This window comes from Uloborus diversus, chromosome 4 (assembly GCF_026930045.1).
Source record: "Uloborus diversus isolate 005 chromosome 4, Udiv.v.3.1, whole genome shotgun sequence".
Classification (NCBI taxonomy): domain Eukaryota; kingdom Metazoa; phylum Arthropoda; class Arachnida; order Araneae; family Uloboridae; genus Uloborus; species Uloborus diversus.
The window spans coordinates 76585109-76604104 of record NC_072734.1 but is presented as its reverse complement, the minus strand read 5'-3'; the positions used below and the strand labels follow the sequence as shown (position 1 = coordinate 76604104).

The 18996-nt window shown below is 32.1% G+C and overlaps 1 protein-coding gene across 1 annotated transcript; it reads right to left on the bottom strand.

Moving 5' to 3' along the window:
- Positions 1-11936: 11936 nt before the first annotated feature.
- Positions 11937-17888, bottom strand: LOC129221540 (uncharacterized). The gene is made up of 2 exons (XM_054856032.1): positions 17804-17888; positions 11937-12482 (listed from the first exon to the last, which is right to left on the bottom strand). The coding sequence occupies exons 1-2, from the start codon at positions 17828-17830 to the stop codon at positions 12129-12131; spliced, it is 381 nt and encodes a 126-aa protein (XP_054712007.1). The 5' UTR covers positions 17831-17888; the 3' UTR covers positions 11937-12128.
- Between the last annotated feature and the right edge of the window lie 1108 nt (positions 17889-18996).

Sequence of the window (18996 nt, the reverse complement as noted above, 5' to 3'; positions counted from 1 at the left end):
AAAAATGAGTTATGACCACCACAGATATGTCCAAAGTCAATTTAATAATCTGACCAATGGGCGCATCTCTACAATAAATAATAAAAAAGTTACAGTTCCTCACACTGCCGTGCTAAGCACAGATGTGGTATCTGCACATTTTATCAAAATTGAGTTATTGTCACCAGGTGGTCGTTAGTAATTTAATTAACCTAAATGTCAAGTTTTTTGGCGATTTGTGAACGCGAAACATTAAAAAAAGCTTTATGAAAAAAGTCGTAACTGCACAGTTTGCGGAGTTTGCTAAGGCAATTTGAACGTAAGTGACAAATACTAAGCCTTTAAAGTGGTATCTGCGCAGTTACCACTTTTTTCCTTAGTATTTTTGTAGATACAACTTTTATACCTTAGTAAAGAAGCATATTTAATAATGTAGCAGTTTATTGTAATGCAGAATATTAAAATTAGTTTACCGTTGAATAGTTGATACAGGTAGATAATAAAAACTAATACAACTTTGCATAATTGTTAAAGTAAATATTCAGCTTTTTCTATTTAAATGTTTATTTAAAATGCGAATTCTAAAAATATCGTATCTAATTCTTTCATGCAAAAAAAACGCATTTTATTCTACGGCCAGTAATATTTCTATTTAAGTATCGTCTGCTGTCAAAATTATTTTCATGCTCGGTAAAAATGAATTTAGAAAATAAAACATTATAAAAAACACATTCTTTGAATATAAAAAACAGAAAATTGTTATGGATTACAGTGTCCAGAGTTTTGAAAATGGTATCTTTCAGAAGGTAGATTTTGTTAGATTTGTATTAACAAAATAAAGCGAAAAAGTTAAGTGTAAAGAAAACAGATGTTTTCAGTATTATTTAATGATACATTGAGCACGTTTGACTAAGCTATTTTTGTCGTATCTGTGCAGATAACCCTAAAAATGCTTAGTAATTGTCACTTACGGTGAAAATAGCTTAGTATATGAAAAGGTTTTGAAAAGAAAATGTGTTGTAACTACATTTATTAATTTTAAATTAAGAGTTTTACAAAAATACGCTCTTACGGTTTTTAGATAAGTTATTTACGAAACAACTACCGCAAGTTGAGCATTTAATTAAGTCATAAATCAAAGAAACGAGTTGTAAAATTTTAAATTTTAATCGTCAATTTCTCATTTTGAGCTCTACTGCAGATACCACATCTGTGCTTAGCACGGCAGCACACTGGTGGCGGCTCCCAAGCGATACAGTAAATTAGAAATTAAATCTGTTTTCTGCAAAATGCTTAAAAGTGAGATACGCCCATTCATTTTTTTTAGCGACGAATTGAATGCAAAGCAGCCTATTTTTCTTTTCTTCTCTCTCTCTCTCTCTCTTTTTTTTTTTTTTTTTTGGTCTTATTTTAATTAGAATACTTAACATATTCGCCTTTCTTTCAAATGAGAAGTTTCAGGCTCTATTTTCAGCTCCGAGGAGACAGCCCTGCTATTTGTTCTTAATAAATAGCGAGGTTTAAAAAATCAGAATAAAACTTTCATTCTCTTCTGTTATTTTCTATATTCTTCTGAATTTTTAAAACAAAGCTTCTGAATTCTTATTTGCAAATTTGACAGATATAATGTTAATATATAAAATCATTCCGACATACTGGGGATTCAATGCCACTCCGTGCTCCCTGGCTCCTTCAAATCTGCCCATGCATGATACGCAGACATTGAATTTTATAATAATAGATTGTTAATAGGAATTTCGAAAATAATCACCACTACTAATTATTTTTTTAAAAGACCTATTTAAAATTAAAATAACGAAAGGTATTTTTACTCTTCATGGAAATATTAAAAGAAATAAATCAAATGAACTAAATATCTTTATCTTTACTAATAATAAAGCTAAAAGTCTCTCTGTCCGGATCTGTCTGTCAGGATCTCTGTGACGCGCATAGCGCCTAGACCGTTCGGCCGATTTTCATGAAATTTGGGACAGAATTAGTTTGTAGCATGAGTGTGCACCTTGAAGCGATTTTTCGAAAATTCGATGTGGTTCTTTTTCTATTTCAATTTCAAGAAGAAAAAGATGGACGAGTAAATTACGAAATTATCATAACGTGGAACCGTAACATGGGCACAAGCCAATTGGTGAGACATTCACCATACATTATTTGTAAATATACAAGCGAACCAGAAGACCTTTTAATTTTTTCTACTACGGGCAAAGCCGTGCGGGTATCACTAGTAAAGAATAAAATTTGAAAATTAGAAAAAAAAGAAAACACATTAAGGAGATGTGTGTTGGTAATTCTATCACGTCATTAAATTTTGAGCTTCTGCTCTTCATCTCTCTCTTTTCTTCTCTCCCTCTCTTTTTTGTTTCCTTTTCTTTCATTTTAAAGGACTTTAAGAGTACTATTAACTGCTCAAAATTACCTGATGCAAGATTGATGGGGACTGTTAAGTTGGTTTTCATTATTCTAATTTCAAAAAACCAGCGCGAGTAATAACATTTGTACTTTTGAAGCGCAGTACGCATTGTTTTAATTATTTGGAAATTGCGATTCGTTTTCTTTCTTTCTTTACTTATTTTTGTAAAATACAAAACACATACATACACATTTGCAAAATCAAGTTAACCTAGGGGAAAACAATCTAATTAGAAACTTAATTCATCTAGCTTTCATAGTTATCGGAAACTGCAGTTAACAAATAGCTATGATTATCATATTAATCATTTTATTTATATGAGTGGTCCTTATTTATATGAGTCTCTATTATGAGTGTACCTTATTGTAATAAAGAACAAATTATTGTTTTAGAGGGGATTGCTGGCCGCACCGCAATATATATCTGGCCGCATCAATTTATATGGAGGTACTGTAACTTTTTAAAATATATTTTCGTTTAAGCTTGGAAATTTCATCGAAAATCGATATTCAGCACAAAAAACACACGCAATTGAAATAGTAGAAAATGATTTCTAAAAAAATATCCAAAACTTGTCTGAAAACAGTTAATTAAAATTGAAAGGTGACTTTTTTTAGTTCAAGGGAAAGCTGACATTCCGTCTTTTACTGATCTATCAACATTGTGTTTTATGTGTGATGAAATAATTCAAAGAATATTACACTAAAGAAGAGTGTTAAAGCCCCGATTCCTCAGTTTTACTCAGAAAATTCTTCATTTTGAAAAATAGCTACTCGCAGATGTAAGTGCTCTTGGGGGGGGGGGGTGTTATGGACACAGCATGAGAGCTGTTTGATAAATATTGATTTTTTTTTAAACATACGATAAATATACAATCGTCCAAAGTTTTAAAATTACTCCTGTAAGTCGCTACTACATTGAAACGCAATAAGTTCTATTTGATATACTAGTGTTTATCGAAATAGTAGCCTGCAAATATGGAAAACAAGTATTGAAACTAAATCGTTAGGCGAGCTGTTGAAATCTATACAGCGGGCCGCAATTGGCCCATTGGCTGCAGATTGGAAATCACTGATTTATGATATGATTAAGTTAACCACAATATAGCTTTAAAATGCGGACAGCCTATAAATCCGGCGCAAAATCTGAAACCCAGGCGCGTTCTTATAGAGCTACCGGCTAACCGATCGTATATGAAAACATTCTATGAATACTCTCCGCACTGACGTCATCAAATCAACCGACGAAGTTAACCAGTTACTCTATTCAAACATACCCATAAAAAGTAATACAAAAATAATGCATAAAAGAAAAAAAATGTATTCGAAATAATGATTGAAAAAACTTTTATTTAAAAGTAATGAATTGAAATTAGCATTTATTTCCTCCTACATAATTTGATAAATTTAATAAGAAATTTAATACAGAAATTCGAATAGATTCTTTTTTTTAAATTTACTACTAAAAGTGTAATTTGCCATCAACTGATTCCGAATATAGCGGCAAAAACCAACATTTCACTCATATAATACTTTAGAAATTCTGTCAGTGCTAAGTCCATTAAAACCAAACGTTATTTTCAAACTGTAGTGTTATCAAACTAATTAATACAAAAACGGGAAACTTCAAAGCATACATACACTGTAAAAAATCTCGGAAAACTCTCTGAATATATAAAAAAGTTTTCCGTAATACACAGATTCGTACGCCCTCCGCAGTTTTCTGCTATAATCAAAAACGTTTCCCGTATAGCAAGAAAGTAAGAGTCGACGCATGCGCAGCTCACAATTTTATAGTCCAGCAGCAAATCTAAACTGAAACTTTCGAAAGCACGCAATGAAAACAAGTGCTGACTCATGTATGCGAAGTAACACTCATCAAGGGGATTAGTAGAAGTTTTGTTCCTCGCATGAATTCACTGAAGATAATTCTAAAGTCTTATATTTTCTTGCATATGTATCGTCATAAGATTGAATTTGAAGCTATGTCACTTATTTTTAAGTACGAAGTGCAAATTATCGACGCATGCTCGCGGAAGGAATACAAACTGAAATTGAAAACCAAATAACTACCGAGAGGACGCCATGTAAATTCATTGCGTCGCATAACTTGTGTAGGTAATTTACTTTTTTCTTGGATACTTTTCTTCTTTCTACCAAATGGGTAATTTTTGTTGGCAGAATTTTATTCTGTCATAAAAATCACCTTTTTGGTGACCAAAGCCTGCAAAAGACCACCACCGACGAATAGGTAAGTCGCTTTGCAACTCTATTACTTTAAAGAGATTTAGTTCATATAAATCTCGTTAAAAAAAAACTATTTTCTTCAGTATTATTTTTTCGTTGTGAACTATTGCAATTTGAAAATATTTTACATTACATAGAACACATATTTAAAGTGCAAGTGTGTCTAGTTTTATTCTGTAAAATTTATGAATTGAAGATTATAAAAAAATTTAAATATGTGTTATTGTGTACTTTGTTTTTATGTGTCAATCTCAGTTAATATTTGGCTATGTATCAAGCATTATGAATTAAATGTTATAATATGCAAATTGTCAGGTTTGATAGTTCGTCTTTAAGGTTGCATGTTTTCATTCTCTTGTAAACAGTGTAGCTAGATTGTTTGAAGTAAAAAAAAAAAAAACTATCTCTTGTAATTAGGAACATAGTGCTTCAGTATTATCTTAATGACGATATCTCTTTAAATATTTGCATTAGCGAAACGCTTTAAATTAGTTAAATATGTATTAATTTATTTAACAAATAGATACATATATGTATTTAAAAGTGTCTTCATTTTTTTCGTTTTACGAGCCTCAATTTTACCAAAAGCAAAAAAAAAAGAAAAAAAAAAGACTTAATAAAATAATTTTGTATTTTTACACCATATTAAAGTATTTGACTTATAATTTATATGATACTTTGATTTATAATGTATGTGATACTTTGATTTATAATGTATATGATGTTGCTTTTTCAAGGGGGGGGGCGCTTCATAGCATTTTATGGGTGCACCATCACTTTTATGGTGGGGGAGGGGTTATTCTCGTATATATGAAATGGAATAATCATGTAATAGAGTTCAATGTTTTAATAAATAAAATATATAATGCATTTTGCGCACACTGTAAAAATAAAATCAGTACTATTTGTGATGAGCTGGAAAAGGGCAAGAACAGAAGAATCAGCCCGAATGGTTCCAGCAGGGGGACTTGGTGTCATATTTAAATTCATCAATTTCTCTGTTGGTACTTTTCGGTACACTTTGTTCGTCAGAGAAATTGACTTGAGGTGAACGAATTCCGGAACGCGAAGGGTAGGTAAGTCCTGTCAAATTTTATCCGAAGATAAAAGCTATCAAGTTTGATACAAGATATGTTTTTAAGTTCTGCATTAAAAATACAATATGTTGATAGTTTTGTCTTGAAAATATTGAGAGAAAAACTGAAGTTTAAGATTGTTTAACAAACAATCCCCACTTTTCAGAAGGTACCCCCACTCCAATTCCCCGACGATTTTGTGATTAGGAATGAAACTACTCGATTATTTCATACTTTTTCAAAAATTTATAACTGTGCATATGTTATGCTGTTAACCATGCTATTTGTCATTAGAAATTCAAAAAAAAAAAAAAAAAATCCACGAATAATTCTAAAATTGCTTGTATTATTGCTCTTAGATATGAAAGAATTGAAACTGATATGGTATGCAATACTATAATAAAGAATTATGTTTTAGAAAAAATCACGGAAAAAGGATTCCGAAATTCTCGGAAACGTTTTTGAAAATTGTTTGGAGAATTCCGAAATACTCGGAAACGTTTTCGAAACTTTCATGAACCACAGCTGCACAGAATACTCAGAAACATTTCTGGAAATTACGGAAAGAGGATTCCGAAATACTCAGAAACGTTTCTGAAAATTACAGAAAGAGGATTCCGAAATACTCAGACACGTTTCTGGACATTACAGAAAGAGGATTCCGAAATACTCAGACACGTTTCTGAACATTACAGAAAGCGGATTCCGAAATACTCAGAAACGTTTTTGAAACTTTCATGAACCACAGCTGCATGATATACTCAGAAACGTTTCCGGATTTTTTTTACAGTGTACATACATACATAACTTCAAAATAAAGATAATAAACTACAAGATAATCTCAAAACTAAGAAACATTTTCAAATTTATTAAAGAATTGCGTTCTTCTACACTTTTTAACGCAACAGTTATTTTTTAAGAAATATTTCAAAGTTTTCTTTGGTTCTGGCCTGTCACTTAAGAAGGTCGGGGAATGGGTTCAATTGCTCTCGTCTTGAGTTTGAAAAATGAGTTCTTTTTCATCTAAATAGGCGTGGTTTTAGTTGTTTTCCGATAAAATTTGCATTAATTGAAAACATTTGAATTAACGGACCGGCTCTGGTGAAAACAAAACCACCTAGTACCTTTTCCAAGACTATCTCAAGAAAGAAACAAAAGCTAAGCTTCAACTTTCTGCCGAAGATAAATATTCACGGCTTAAATGAAATACATTGCTTTTTAAAATTACATATCGTTTGTTTCTCAAACCTATGCACGAAATTTCAAGATACTTACCACTTTTGTAGAAGATTTCATATTTTTGGCACGTACAAGAAAGTTATTCGACGTCAAAACGGCAACACAGCTATAATCAAATGCTACTCTTTCATATTAAACTTGATTTCCTTATTTTGCCTTTAAGCCACGTCTCCTTTTTCGAATGTTTAAACGCTTTTCTAAGGTAAAACTAATACCCAAGAAAAGTAAATGTAATTATGTTTTGCGTTCCAACATTTCTGCGTAAATAAGAATTAAATTGGCACGTGTCACAGTTTCCTTGTTATTCGAATGAGAGAAAAAAAAGCTTTTTGATGAAAATATATCTATTGCATGTTTCTCGCTATTTAGCTGCAGGGTTGGTAAAAAAACCGTTTTTTTTTTTCAAAAAACCCAAAAAAACTGTTTTTTTTGGTTTAAACCAGGTTTTTTTGGTTTAAACCGGGTTTTTTTTGGTTTAAATACTATTTGCGAGAAAAACAATTAATTTTCGGGAGGTAATTAAGGTTCCATGTAATTAACAGTTATTCAATAGTCACATTATACCTAATTTCTTGATTAATTAAAGAGATAAGACCAAAATCTTGTAACTAAATTAAATAATTAAAATAGCTTTCTGCGGGGAAATATTGAATGAAATGTTTGACTTGATTAACATATTAGTATGCATGTAGATATAGACCCTTTATGATACGAAATACTTCAAGAAGTGGTTGTGATGCGGGTTAAGATAAAATATAATGAAGATCCAAGAAAAAAAACTTTATAAAACCAACATAATATGAATAATTATCGAATAAAGGTAAAAGTTATATTTTTAAGCATAATCTTTTCAAAAGAACAATTTTCATATTTTTTCTTTCTGATTTTACATAATGCTGATTTTTATATACACAATGTCGCAAATATTGAAGTAAAGCAAAATGTACAACAGTACATGACTGAACGGTCAAAAAATCGATTGCTGTTGTACTGACAAAGTTTAAAAAAAAACAAACAAACAAACTCTTTAGAACAAATAAATGTGTAGCAAATTCTATTTCAAGAAATTTTTTTTGCCAAAAACGTTATATACGTGAAGTATAAACTTTTTTTTTTTTTAATTTGATTCAAAAAGTATTATTTGTGCTCACCTGCAGAACAAATCTTAATTTTTAGGTGCAAACAATTAAGTTAGACTGTTGATTACCTTACAAGTCAAAGTTAAAATTCCAGGAAAGTGCAAATAAATGGGCGAAAATGTCACACCCCTGCAACGGGAGTGAGCAATATAATGGATTGCATCTACAATAAAAGATTCAATCCTTAGTAAATCTTAACTAATCATGCAAATTAAGCATAATGATGGAAGCTGACTGAAATCTGCTTTATGGCACATATATGAAATAAAAACTATATTACTATTTTTTTTTTTTTTCGATTAAAGCTTGTAATACATTTTGAAGAAGCAACTTTGCAATTTTAGTATTTATCTCTGCAACTTAGCTAGGAACTTAGCATAAATGGAATTTTACAATTTCCAATATGTGTGGGGAAATCAATGTAAACCTGTAAAATGGATTTTTTTTTCGGCTTTTTAAAAAAAAAAAACATTTTTTTAAAAAACCGCATGGTTTAAAAAAAAAAAAAAACAATTGGTTTAAACCAACATGGTTTAAACCAAACAACCCTGTTTAGCTGTAAGAAATATTATGGAACGTTCAGAATTTGGAAATTACAACTGTTTTAATACAACTTAAAGCAAACCAAGTCGCTCTCTTCAAAAGTTAACCTTATAAAGAGCAGTCTAATTATAATCAGAGTTGAACTATCGGTGGAAAAATAACCGACTCCGATACTTGGAATTTAAGAGCCTTCGACGCCAACTCCTTTACTTCGAAATCAGCCCGACTCTGACTCCTCAAGCACTGGCAGAGTTGCGGGCTTCGAGGGAGAATGACGGACTCCGACTCTTGGAGTCTTAAAACTTCGTTTTCCGACTCCGACCCCTTTACCCCAAAATCAACCAGACTCCAACTCTGTATCGGCAGTCCTACTACAAATGATGCCAAGCATTAAGTGGAAGTAAGTTCTGAAATTGCAGTGACAAGGAGGTGATGGGAGTTATAAGAAGGGTGACAACACATATTTCGGCTAAACTAAAAGCATTTGAAATCAGCAGATCAAACTTTTTTTTTTTCAGTTTGCGTTTATTTTAAAAAGGTAAAAACGCTTTGCTTCTGATTATTTTGTTTTCTAGTCTCATTAGTTTATTTTGCATGGAATCCTAACTTTTATCAATCAACATTGATAAAAGTTAGGATTAAGTGCTAATTGAAAGTTCAAACCGGAAAAAAAAATCTCGGGCATTTAGGATCAGTTGAGTTTGAGAAAAACAGAATTTAATGTCTCAGTTTTATATCTCCCCCCCCCCCTTTCTTTGGGATGAAATGAGAGATAAAATTTTGTGAACGGTATCAGAATCAATGGCATATTACGCAGAACACTCCAAGGTCCCTCCTTCCTATCACTATGAGTGGTTTAAGAATGGAGCCCTGAAGACAGCTCTGTTTCTTAATTCAGACCAGGAGCCGAGCAACCTTTGATTCAGAACCCCTAGAGGTATTGACGTGGAATGGGAACTTGGAGGAACTTGCGACCATGAACATATTTAACGTGCCTCAATCATCATTAACGAACATGGAGGATCTTCGATTGGCTGCTATCGAAGCTGGAACCCTCCAGTTACGAGTTCGTCGCCTTACGAATCAGATCTCCACGGCTTTATTGTGCATTGCGTCCAAGCATACAGTGTCTGAGAGAAACTGGGTACGAAAAATTGGATGTTATGACTGTTTGAATGTAATCTTGTTGTCTTTCACCCCAGTATGATACCTTTTACCTCAGAGACTATGGGGAAAATGGAAGCACCCATTCATTCCCCCAATAGGATACTACAGACAAACAACCGCATATACACAATCAGTTTAGAAGCTTAAGAAGTTCCACACCAGCGATAATCAAACTCCGGCCGGTGGGTCCACAGTAACCCCCTAACTCCTCACACACACACATGTGCAATCAAAGATGCAATAGTTTTAGAAAAATGTAAAAGAAACGAGCTGATTTGTGTATCAAATGACTTCCTTTTTACTGCAATTTAATGTCATTTCCCCATTGCTGGCAATTTTAATGTGATTCAATAGTTTACTCTCTAAACATCACCAACAGTGGTCAACTTGAAACAAACTAAAAAAATCGTCAAATCTGTTGCCAAGTTGGCGGCAAAACTTGGCGACCAAAAAACTGGCGATATATCACCAAGTGTCCACCAAGTTATAACACCACTTGAGTTTACATCGAAATTAACAACGATTTTCCTCCAAAAAGGAGCAAAAGACCCCTTTAGAAACACTCAAATGCAACCAAAAAGGGAAGTGCACAACTAGACCCCACTAGGAGTCTACGTACTAAATTTCAACTTTCTAGGACTTACCGTTCTTGAGTTATGCGACATACATACGCACATCCGCACATACTTACATACAGACGTCACGAGAAAATTCGTTGTAATTAACTCGGGAATCGTCATTATGGATATTTCGTGTGTCTATACGTTCTTAGGTACTTATCCACGTGTTGTCGAGTCGAAAAAAAAAATTCAATATTCATTCGGGGGTGAGCAAAATAGAAATTAAGGTCGATTTTTTTGAGTGAAAATTTTTTCGCGAATACATTACTTCCTTTTTTGTAAAAGGAAGTTAAAATCACGTCAAAAGCCGTTACATCAAAAAAATATGTAAAACCACTTGAATCTTAAAGCTAGTTTTGTTAACTTAACTTTTGATTGCGTTACTCATCTAAGGATTTACCTTAATATGGTTATTTGATATCACCTTTATTGATTATTATAAGATGTTTCGTGATGTTAGTTCAATTGGGACGTTTAGCTTGATGGAAAGAGGCGAATTGCCTGCCTGTGAGGGTAATACGCTCCAAAGTTGATTTTTTTGATTATATATATATATATATATATATATATATATATATATATATATATATATATATATATATATATATATAATGTACTGGTACGGATATGTTTTACACAGCATCTGGGCCTACATTGAGAAGCAGGAGATCTTATCTTTTATTTTTTATTAACATAACATTTTTTTAAATATTTCTTTTTTAGGTTTCATTTTAGGTTTTTAGGTGGTCCTCCGACACACTCTACAATTTATTCCTTTGAAAGATCATGCAAGAGTCATAAACTTGATACGTATGTAAATTCATTGAAACTCCAGTAAGGTCCGATAAAATTAGCAAGCATTTTCTACATCTATTATTGTTTCTATTAAGACATTCAAAATATTTTTAAAGCTATTTTTTTAAACAAGTTTTCTTTTGATTTTTTCTCAAAATTATTATAATTATTTTTCCTATAAACTTTGTTATTATCGTTCTTATTTATTTATTTACTTGTTTATTTTGAACTAATTTTTTCATTGAACTTATTTTTAATTATTAATTGATTTTTTTTAATTTTTATTCGTTTACGTTGATTTGATTTTGACAAAATATCGTATGGTGAATGCTTTTAGTAGGTAACTACAAATCAGTTTTTTTTTCTCATACTGCGTCGAAAAAACTCAACAAATGAATGTTTTTTCACAATTTTTGAGAAATGTGAAAGCTTGATTTATATGTGGTTAAAATAACAATACAAAATTTAAATTCAAAGAACTTATGACTGCTTTATAGCAAACATTTTTTTAAAAAAATGAAACATTCAATTTGTTCCAAATTTACATTTATCAAGTTGTAGTACTCAGTCGCCGATATTTTGTATAAGGTTAAATCGATAATCACAATCAGATTGATACATTCGTACGATACTGATAGTTTCAAATAATGATCCAAACTCAAGTTTTCATAAGTGAACATTTGGCATAATAACGGCAATGAATATTTAATTTATTGAAAGAAGCTTTTCCAATTACATACATATAAGGAATATAATTCAAGAAGTACACAAGGAAAATCATTTCTTTTTAGTGACAATAATTAATCAAAGCAAGGCAGTTCAAGGAACAACTGATTACTATAATGCATAAGCAAATATACCCGTACATGAAATCAAAATATTACTTCAAAACTACATTATCTAAAGAAAATAAAAGGCGCTCGAAAGCCACCAATTCCAAATCCTCTATAACCAAGGTCTCCTAAACCATATCCGACAAACTCTTTATCGCCGTATCCTTTACCACCATAGTCTTCTTCACCAGCACCGTAACTTTTTGCTGTGTCGTGTCCAGTGCCATAACTGAAACCGCGGTCGTAGCTCTTGGAGTTCACGCTACCTTTGCGTCCTCCATATCCAGCACCGGCGTGATCGCCACCACCATGGCCGTGTGAGCCGTGGCCGTGTCCCCCATGTGATTTCTCTTCCAATTCACCAACGACTGCTTGACTAGAGCCACACAGGAATAGGATTAGAGCAAGCCACATAATCTGTAAAGAGAATTTGCTGTTCAGTTTTGATTTCAGCAAAATGAAACATTATATTACAGTGCTATATGTTACATTCTGATATACATAATAGCGAATAATCGAGTAACACTGACGTCATCAACAATAAAACTCGGGTCATTGCATGATTGTTTGAGAATATTTTTTGTTAATGTTTGACACGCAGGGAAATGCTTTATTTTGACAGGACTGAACTGGATCCGGTAACTTGACTGATTTACTGTTAATACAGTCATTTTAGGAAAATGAAGAAACGTAAAAATGGTCAACAATGAACGCTATCTGCAGGATTTTATGGTTAATCCACTGGAGTTAGGGATAAAATTTCAACTATCAAAATATCACCAAACAGGCAATTGCTTTGTTCAAATGTAGACGCAATTTTCACCCGTCATACCTTGACGGGCGATTTTCTAGTCTTAGTAGAGTTGGTTACAATGGCTGATAACAACATGATTGAACAACATTTGAGAAGAAACGGGTGCTGTCAAGTGCCTGATTGTTAGATACAACATTGGGGATACGCTTAAAAAATACATTCTAGGTTTCATTCGTATAGATATAAATTCAAAGTATTTCCTTGTAAATACAGAAAAACTCCGTTAGACATCTTCTACGTTGCCCATTTGTTCATCAATATTTCGTCGTTAGTCCAACCATAAAGATCACGTCTAAATCTATCGATTGATTTGAGTCGAAATCTATCTATTGATCAATAAATTTATACAAATGTAGGCAGTTATAATTAAATGAAGGCAAATATTACTCATACAGACATAGGTTTATTTATTAGTCAGAAAATTTCGGTCACCTGCCACAAATATTTTTCAGCGAATCGAAATTCTAAGAGATCGTAAAAGCAAAACAACCTCTTTACCAAAAAAAAAAAAAAAAAAATGCGATCGGAAAAACGGACCATTCTTAAATGCGAGTAGAAGGAATCATTGATTTTGTTATTTTAATTAAAAATATTCCATCTGAAATAAGAAACAAAAAATATTTAATTGTACAATATCAGAAAAATCTTAAGCACAAGGCATGGGCTTAAATAAAAAGATTCTTAGTGTCGTGTAGCGCGATATTATATTTTAACAAATAAGAAACTCACTAGCCGGCCTGTGTGTGGCAAGTTTACGCAACCAATTTTGGACTCAAAGAACTGTTTTTTTTTACGGTTAAAAACACAAGCTGAGCAGCAACTGTATATACAAATTTTGACTTTATCAACTGCTTCATAAAACCACAATGTCTAAATTTTCCTAGGTTCAAACATAAAATTAGAAAATTCAGTGAAAAAAATCCTTGTAAATGTGCCCTGGTCTACTCCAAACCGAAAAAAACTAAACGCACAAAAGAAGGCACGTAATTTGAAGACATCAGTAACAAAACCTCGTTAAATACAATATTGTGATTATGTGATCATTGCTCACTATTTGGTTGTACGTATTTTCAATGCAAACATAAATATCGTTAAAAGTTTCCACTCGTGAAAAAGCAATAATTGTGCATGTGGAAAAACGGGTTGTGGCAAATACAATCCTGCCTATGAGAGCCTATGACGGAAAAAAAGAAACATTAAAAAAATATATATTGACACGGATTCGCACTGGGGCCAGTCTGATTATCAGCATGACACTCCAACCAACTGAGCAAATGTGCTGAATTTCGAATGCTATGCATTAAAGCAATGTGTCATAAAAAACAGCAAAAAAAGTCTGCTTGCCAAAAAAAAAAAGAACATGGGTCTATGTTTTGTCGTTAGTCAGCATGATACACTTTAAAATAATTCGTAAAACATGGAATTTGATTAAGGAAAAAAGAAAATCTCGCGTAACGATTGAAACAAACATTCTAGAGAAATAATAAATAAGTTTGAAAAGAAGTGTTTTTATTTTTGAAAATTGATCCAATTTCCCACAGCAGGCTGCTTTAACCATTACAGCTTGGATGCCAGCACATGTTTTTCTTTTAATCGAACACTTAAAATTCAAAACCAAAACCAGTTGAACTGAGTCCGTTTTTAAGTGTAATTTTCGAACGTAGACAAAATGCAATTCTTATTCCGCCGAAAGCAGAGTAGAAAATGGTTTCTTACTTATGAAGTTGATAGTACTTTTATAGTTTTATTTCGTATTCGAATAAATAGTTAAATGTTTACTGGGTGAAACGCGTAATTTCAATTTGGGGTGTTTTTTTTTATTTATTTATTTATTTTTTAATACAAAAGGTTGAACACGGTTATTAGAAAAAGCTATATTTCAGCATACAAAGAAAAAGCACAAAAGTTTTTTCTGCACAAAATGACTTCTCTTGAGGTCTGAATTTTTAAATCTAATACTTTTTTTTTAATTCTTACATTAAGCTTATTTTTCTACGTGTTTTATGCTTACATTATGCTTAGTGGTCTGAATGGAGTCAAAGCATAAAAAAATTTAACCAAAAAGTGTAAAATAAAATTTTTTAAATAAAAACAAAAAACTCGACTGATGCGTAAAAACCAAAAAAACTAAAAAGAAAAATGTATAAGCCCAGTAGTTTAGAATGTTATTAAGTCTACTGAATAACTACACCGTTGAAATAGTTTTATAACCGTACACAGATAAGACAAATCATAAATTCAAAAGCAGAATAGAAGGATCAACAGTCGAGGCCCATTGCTTTCTGATTCAAAGATCCCCGTAAAATTTGAATGGGCCCCGACTGTTCAACATTCAAATTTTCCGGGGCCTCGACTGTTGATCCTTCTATTCTGCTTTTGAATTTATGATTTGTCTTATCTGTGTACGGTTATAAAACTATTTCAAAGGTGTAGTTATTCAGTAGTACTTAATGACATTCTAAATTACTGGGTTTGAATTTTGTAGCGTATTTTTTCTCTGTCTCATCGTTTTTCGACGAATTTCAAAAATAAAATTTTGCAATATTTTGAAGAAAAAAAACTACTGAGTTTTATTCAGAATGGCATAGGAATGGTGTGAAAAAAAATTGGACTTCATATTCGAATTCAGTTTCGCGTTATTTTGGTTTTACTAAAAAATTTCAAAGTGTACGAACACTTTTGGGAGCCACTGTATTCATTGTGGACATGAGCACTCGCCATAATCGCGAGTGATGTTCTAATTTTCCAGCTATCCTTTTTTTCGTTCAGTTTAAAAATTACTAAAATGTTCATCCTCCCTTTTCTCCTATGCATCAAGTAGTAACAACTGAGCAATTCTTTTCGTGTGGCTTTGTATTTCCTTTTTTCCTCTTCTCTCTTTTTTTTTTTTTTTTTTTGTGTGTGTTTGTGTGCTCATATCAAATCACGCAAAGCTTATCATATGGAGCTAGCAAGTTTGCACTTGCCGTATTTTTGAAGTTTGCACCGCACCCGGCGTAAGCGCCGCGTTTTCAGTTTAAAAAACAATGTATTTTTTTTAAAGATATTTCGAACGCAATCTAAACAGATTAAATGTTTCAGAAAAAAAAATCTTAACCACTTTCTGATAGTTAATTACCCTAAATCCGACAACCACGGACTTAGCTGAAATTCGGATCGCTGCAGAAAAATTTTACATTGCGCATAAAAAAAAAACTTTGAACGATCGCCTTTATAGATGTTTAAAAAAGTTATGAACTTAATTTGAAATGAGTACTGGATAAACTCGCTTAAATTTTAGCACCTTAATCCAAAAAACGATGCTTGAAGCAGAAGATTCGGACTTTGCAGCGTAATAAGAATTCCGCAAATTTTCTCGATCTTTACTCGAAAATTTGGACATTTTTCCGATTTTAGCTCAATTTTTTAACTACAAACTAAAGACACAAAACACATTCCGGCAAAATCTTATATTATCTTCACGTTAATTAAAAAAGACTTAAATTACAGTAGAAACTAAACTGTACGGCGGGACACGCCGATTATGAATTCATTATTTTTTAAATAGTTGATCGGGGGGGGGGATAGTTGGAGGGGGGAATCGTGCTTAATAATGCTACCAGAAATTCAAAAGGAAAATTTTGTTATTTTTTTTATTCAAAACACATTTCCGATAATTTCGAAGAAAGTTCCAAACATTTTGTTTTCCTTCTTTTCAAAATAGTTTATTTTTTGCAAAACGTTGTAAACTTTAAAAAAAAAAAAAAAACTTGTATGCGCCGCTCCCTGCTGGATCGCCACATCGGGAATTTATAAACTTTTTTTTCTCGTAAGCGCCGCAGCGCTTAGGCTCAAAATTTACGGTATAGTTTTGGAATCCTTGTGTGCATTGAGCTATTAAGGGACCAAAGGCAGATGGAGGACTTGCTCCTAGTGGTATCTCTCATCTTCATAAATAACACTTTTGCTACTAGATTTATTGCACTTTTTTTTGTCCCCTCCCTCAACAGAGCATTTCCAAGAAGCAGCGGCTAGTTTTTCCTTCCTTCTCAGAAAGTTGGGTATCCTATTGATTTCTTGACAGCTTAAGAAAGAAAGGCCCCACTAATGTATGATCTGCAGTGCAGACATAATTCCCAAAAATATGTGAGCTTACGAATGCAAAGATATCTGCTAAAAGAAGCTTAGCTTTAAAATTTTTAAATTTATCTTAGGTCTTTGCATCCTAGGTTCATATAATTGGCATGAAAATTAGTTTCTTGTAACCTCAAAGCAGATACCTGCAAGTATTTTTTTTTTTTTTTTTTACGTGATAAACAATGGTTAGCTTGCAGGTACTTTATATTTTTATCTGACTCTGGATGTAACTTTTTTACAATTATAAGACAATGCTGTTATTGTTTATGATCGTTCTTTGATAAACTCAGGAGTGTGTGTGTAAACAAAATTAATGCTGATGAGCTCGCACACAACATGAATGTATGAGAGAGAAAAAAATTTAATAAATGAGCAAAAAAAAAAAAAAAATAATAATAAATAATAAGTTAGTGCTGTACATGTTGCTGTAAATTAAAACACCGTAAGAGACTGCACCCCTGTTTCTAGGATCAATAAAACATAATATCCTGGATGAAAGTAATTCTTAATGCTAGAATGAAAGAAAGTCAATGAGTAAACACGAGCAGAATGTCTGTGACAAAGGTTTCGCCGCTGTCGTGTAAAGCCAAAATAAAGCTATCAAACGTAAATAATAAGAAAACGAATTCTCATAAACTTCCGTAATTAACAAAACTTTAATCATTCTAGAAACATTTTAGTTAAAAACCATGGTTTATCCTTATTTGATGTTTTTATGAAAGCATTTCAGATGGTAAGAAACATGATAGGTTATTATAAGTAAAATTTTAAATCTACTTATATGATGTGCAAGATATGTAATACTTACTATTTGCTCCATAAAAGACATTTTCATTTCTATTACGGAAGTAGGACAGATTTATTGTTACAATAAATTAATAGTTGCTAACTCTACTGTTAAACTGAATGACTCGTCTACGTTAACCAGCCTCTTATATAGGAATCAAGTCATTATACTCCCCAGAAACCCCCGGTATAAAGTCTAAACCTAGATGATGATCTAACGGTCTAAATGACTGATTCTTAGAACATTAACGAGAGAGAAAAAAAAGTCTCCCAAAAGCAAAGACCACAATGCAATACGAGTAATCAAGAAATGTTACGGTGTGAACAACGATTTTGAGTTTGTAATCACTTAGAGAAGTTTTTTCAAGGTTAATTCATCCCATTATGGTTGTCCCCTAACTATGTTCGTCTGTTGAAGCATAGGGATGGTTATAAATTAGTTTCGAATAGCATGAACCGCGCTCATCAAACGAAGGACGGTCCGGGTTGCTCGGCAAGGTTGTTGGACATAAAGCAAGAATAGAGACGAGGTAATGAGAATCTCTTTTTGTCTTTCAATGTAAATGATTCGTGAAATAATTTTTTTTCTCAAAAACTTCTCTTTTAAATACATGCTTAAACCTTATTTGAAGAGAAAGTTTCAATGCGAGAGATTTGAAATTCTGATCAGCAAACTTTTTGTGTGACAGAAGTGTCGTAGTAGGTTTTTAATTGTTGACAAAAACAATGAAAAATAATAACAATTATAAACTTAAAATACTTCCGTTTTTTATCTGTTGCCGAAAACAATGAAAAATATTAGTAATTATAAAGTTACGTTTTTTAATAAATTTAACGAATTAATTTCAAGACTAAACCTAAGCAGGTATATATTTGTGGATTTAAAGTTTCAAATAATGCAGGTTTCTTTGATTCAAGTCAAGTCATCAGTTTAAAAGCGTAATCCACATTGCTAAAGTTCAGCCGTGAAATTAGTTTGTTAACTGTTATTAACAAAATAAACTTTATAATCACTATTATTTTTCATTGCTTTTGGCAACATTTAAAATGCGGATATCGAGTATTCTTCAATTTTCTCATTGTTTATAATCTATTTTCTTCATAAAAATACGCAATTTTGTTGTGAATATGCTTAAGCCAGGCGCAAAAAGTATAAGAGCGTGGCATGAGAGAAAACGAGCGGGTGAAGTAACAGTCTAGAATGTAAAAGAAAAA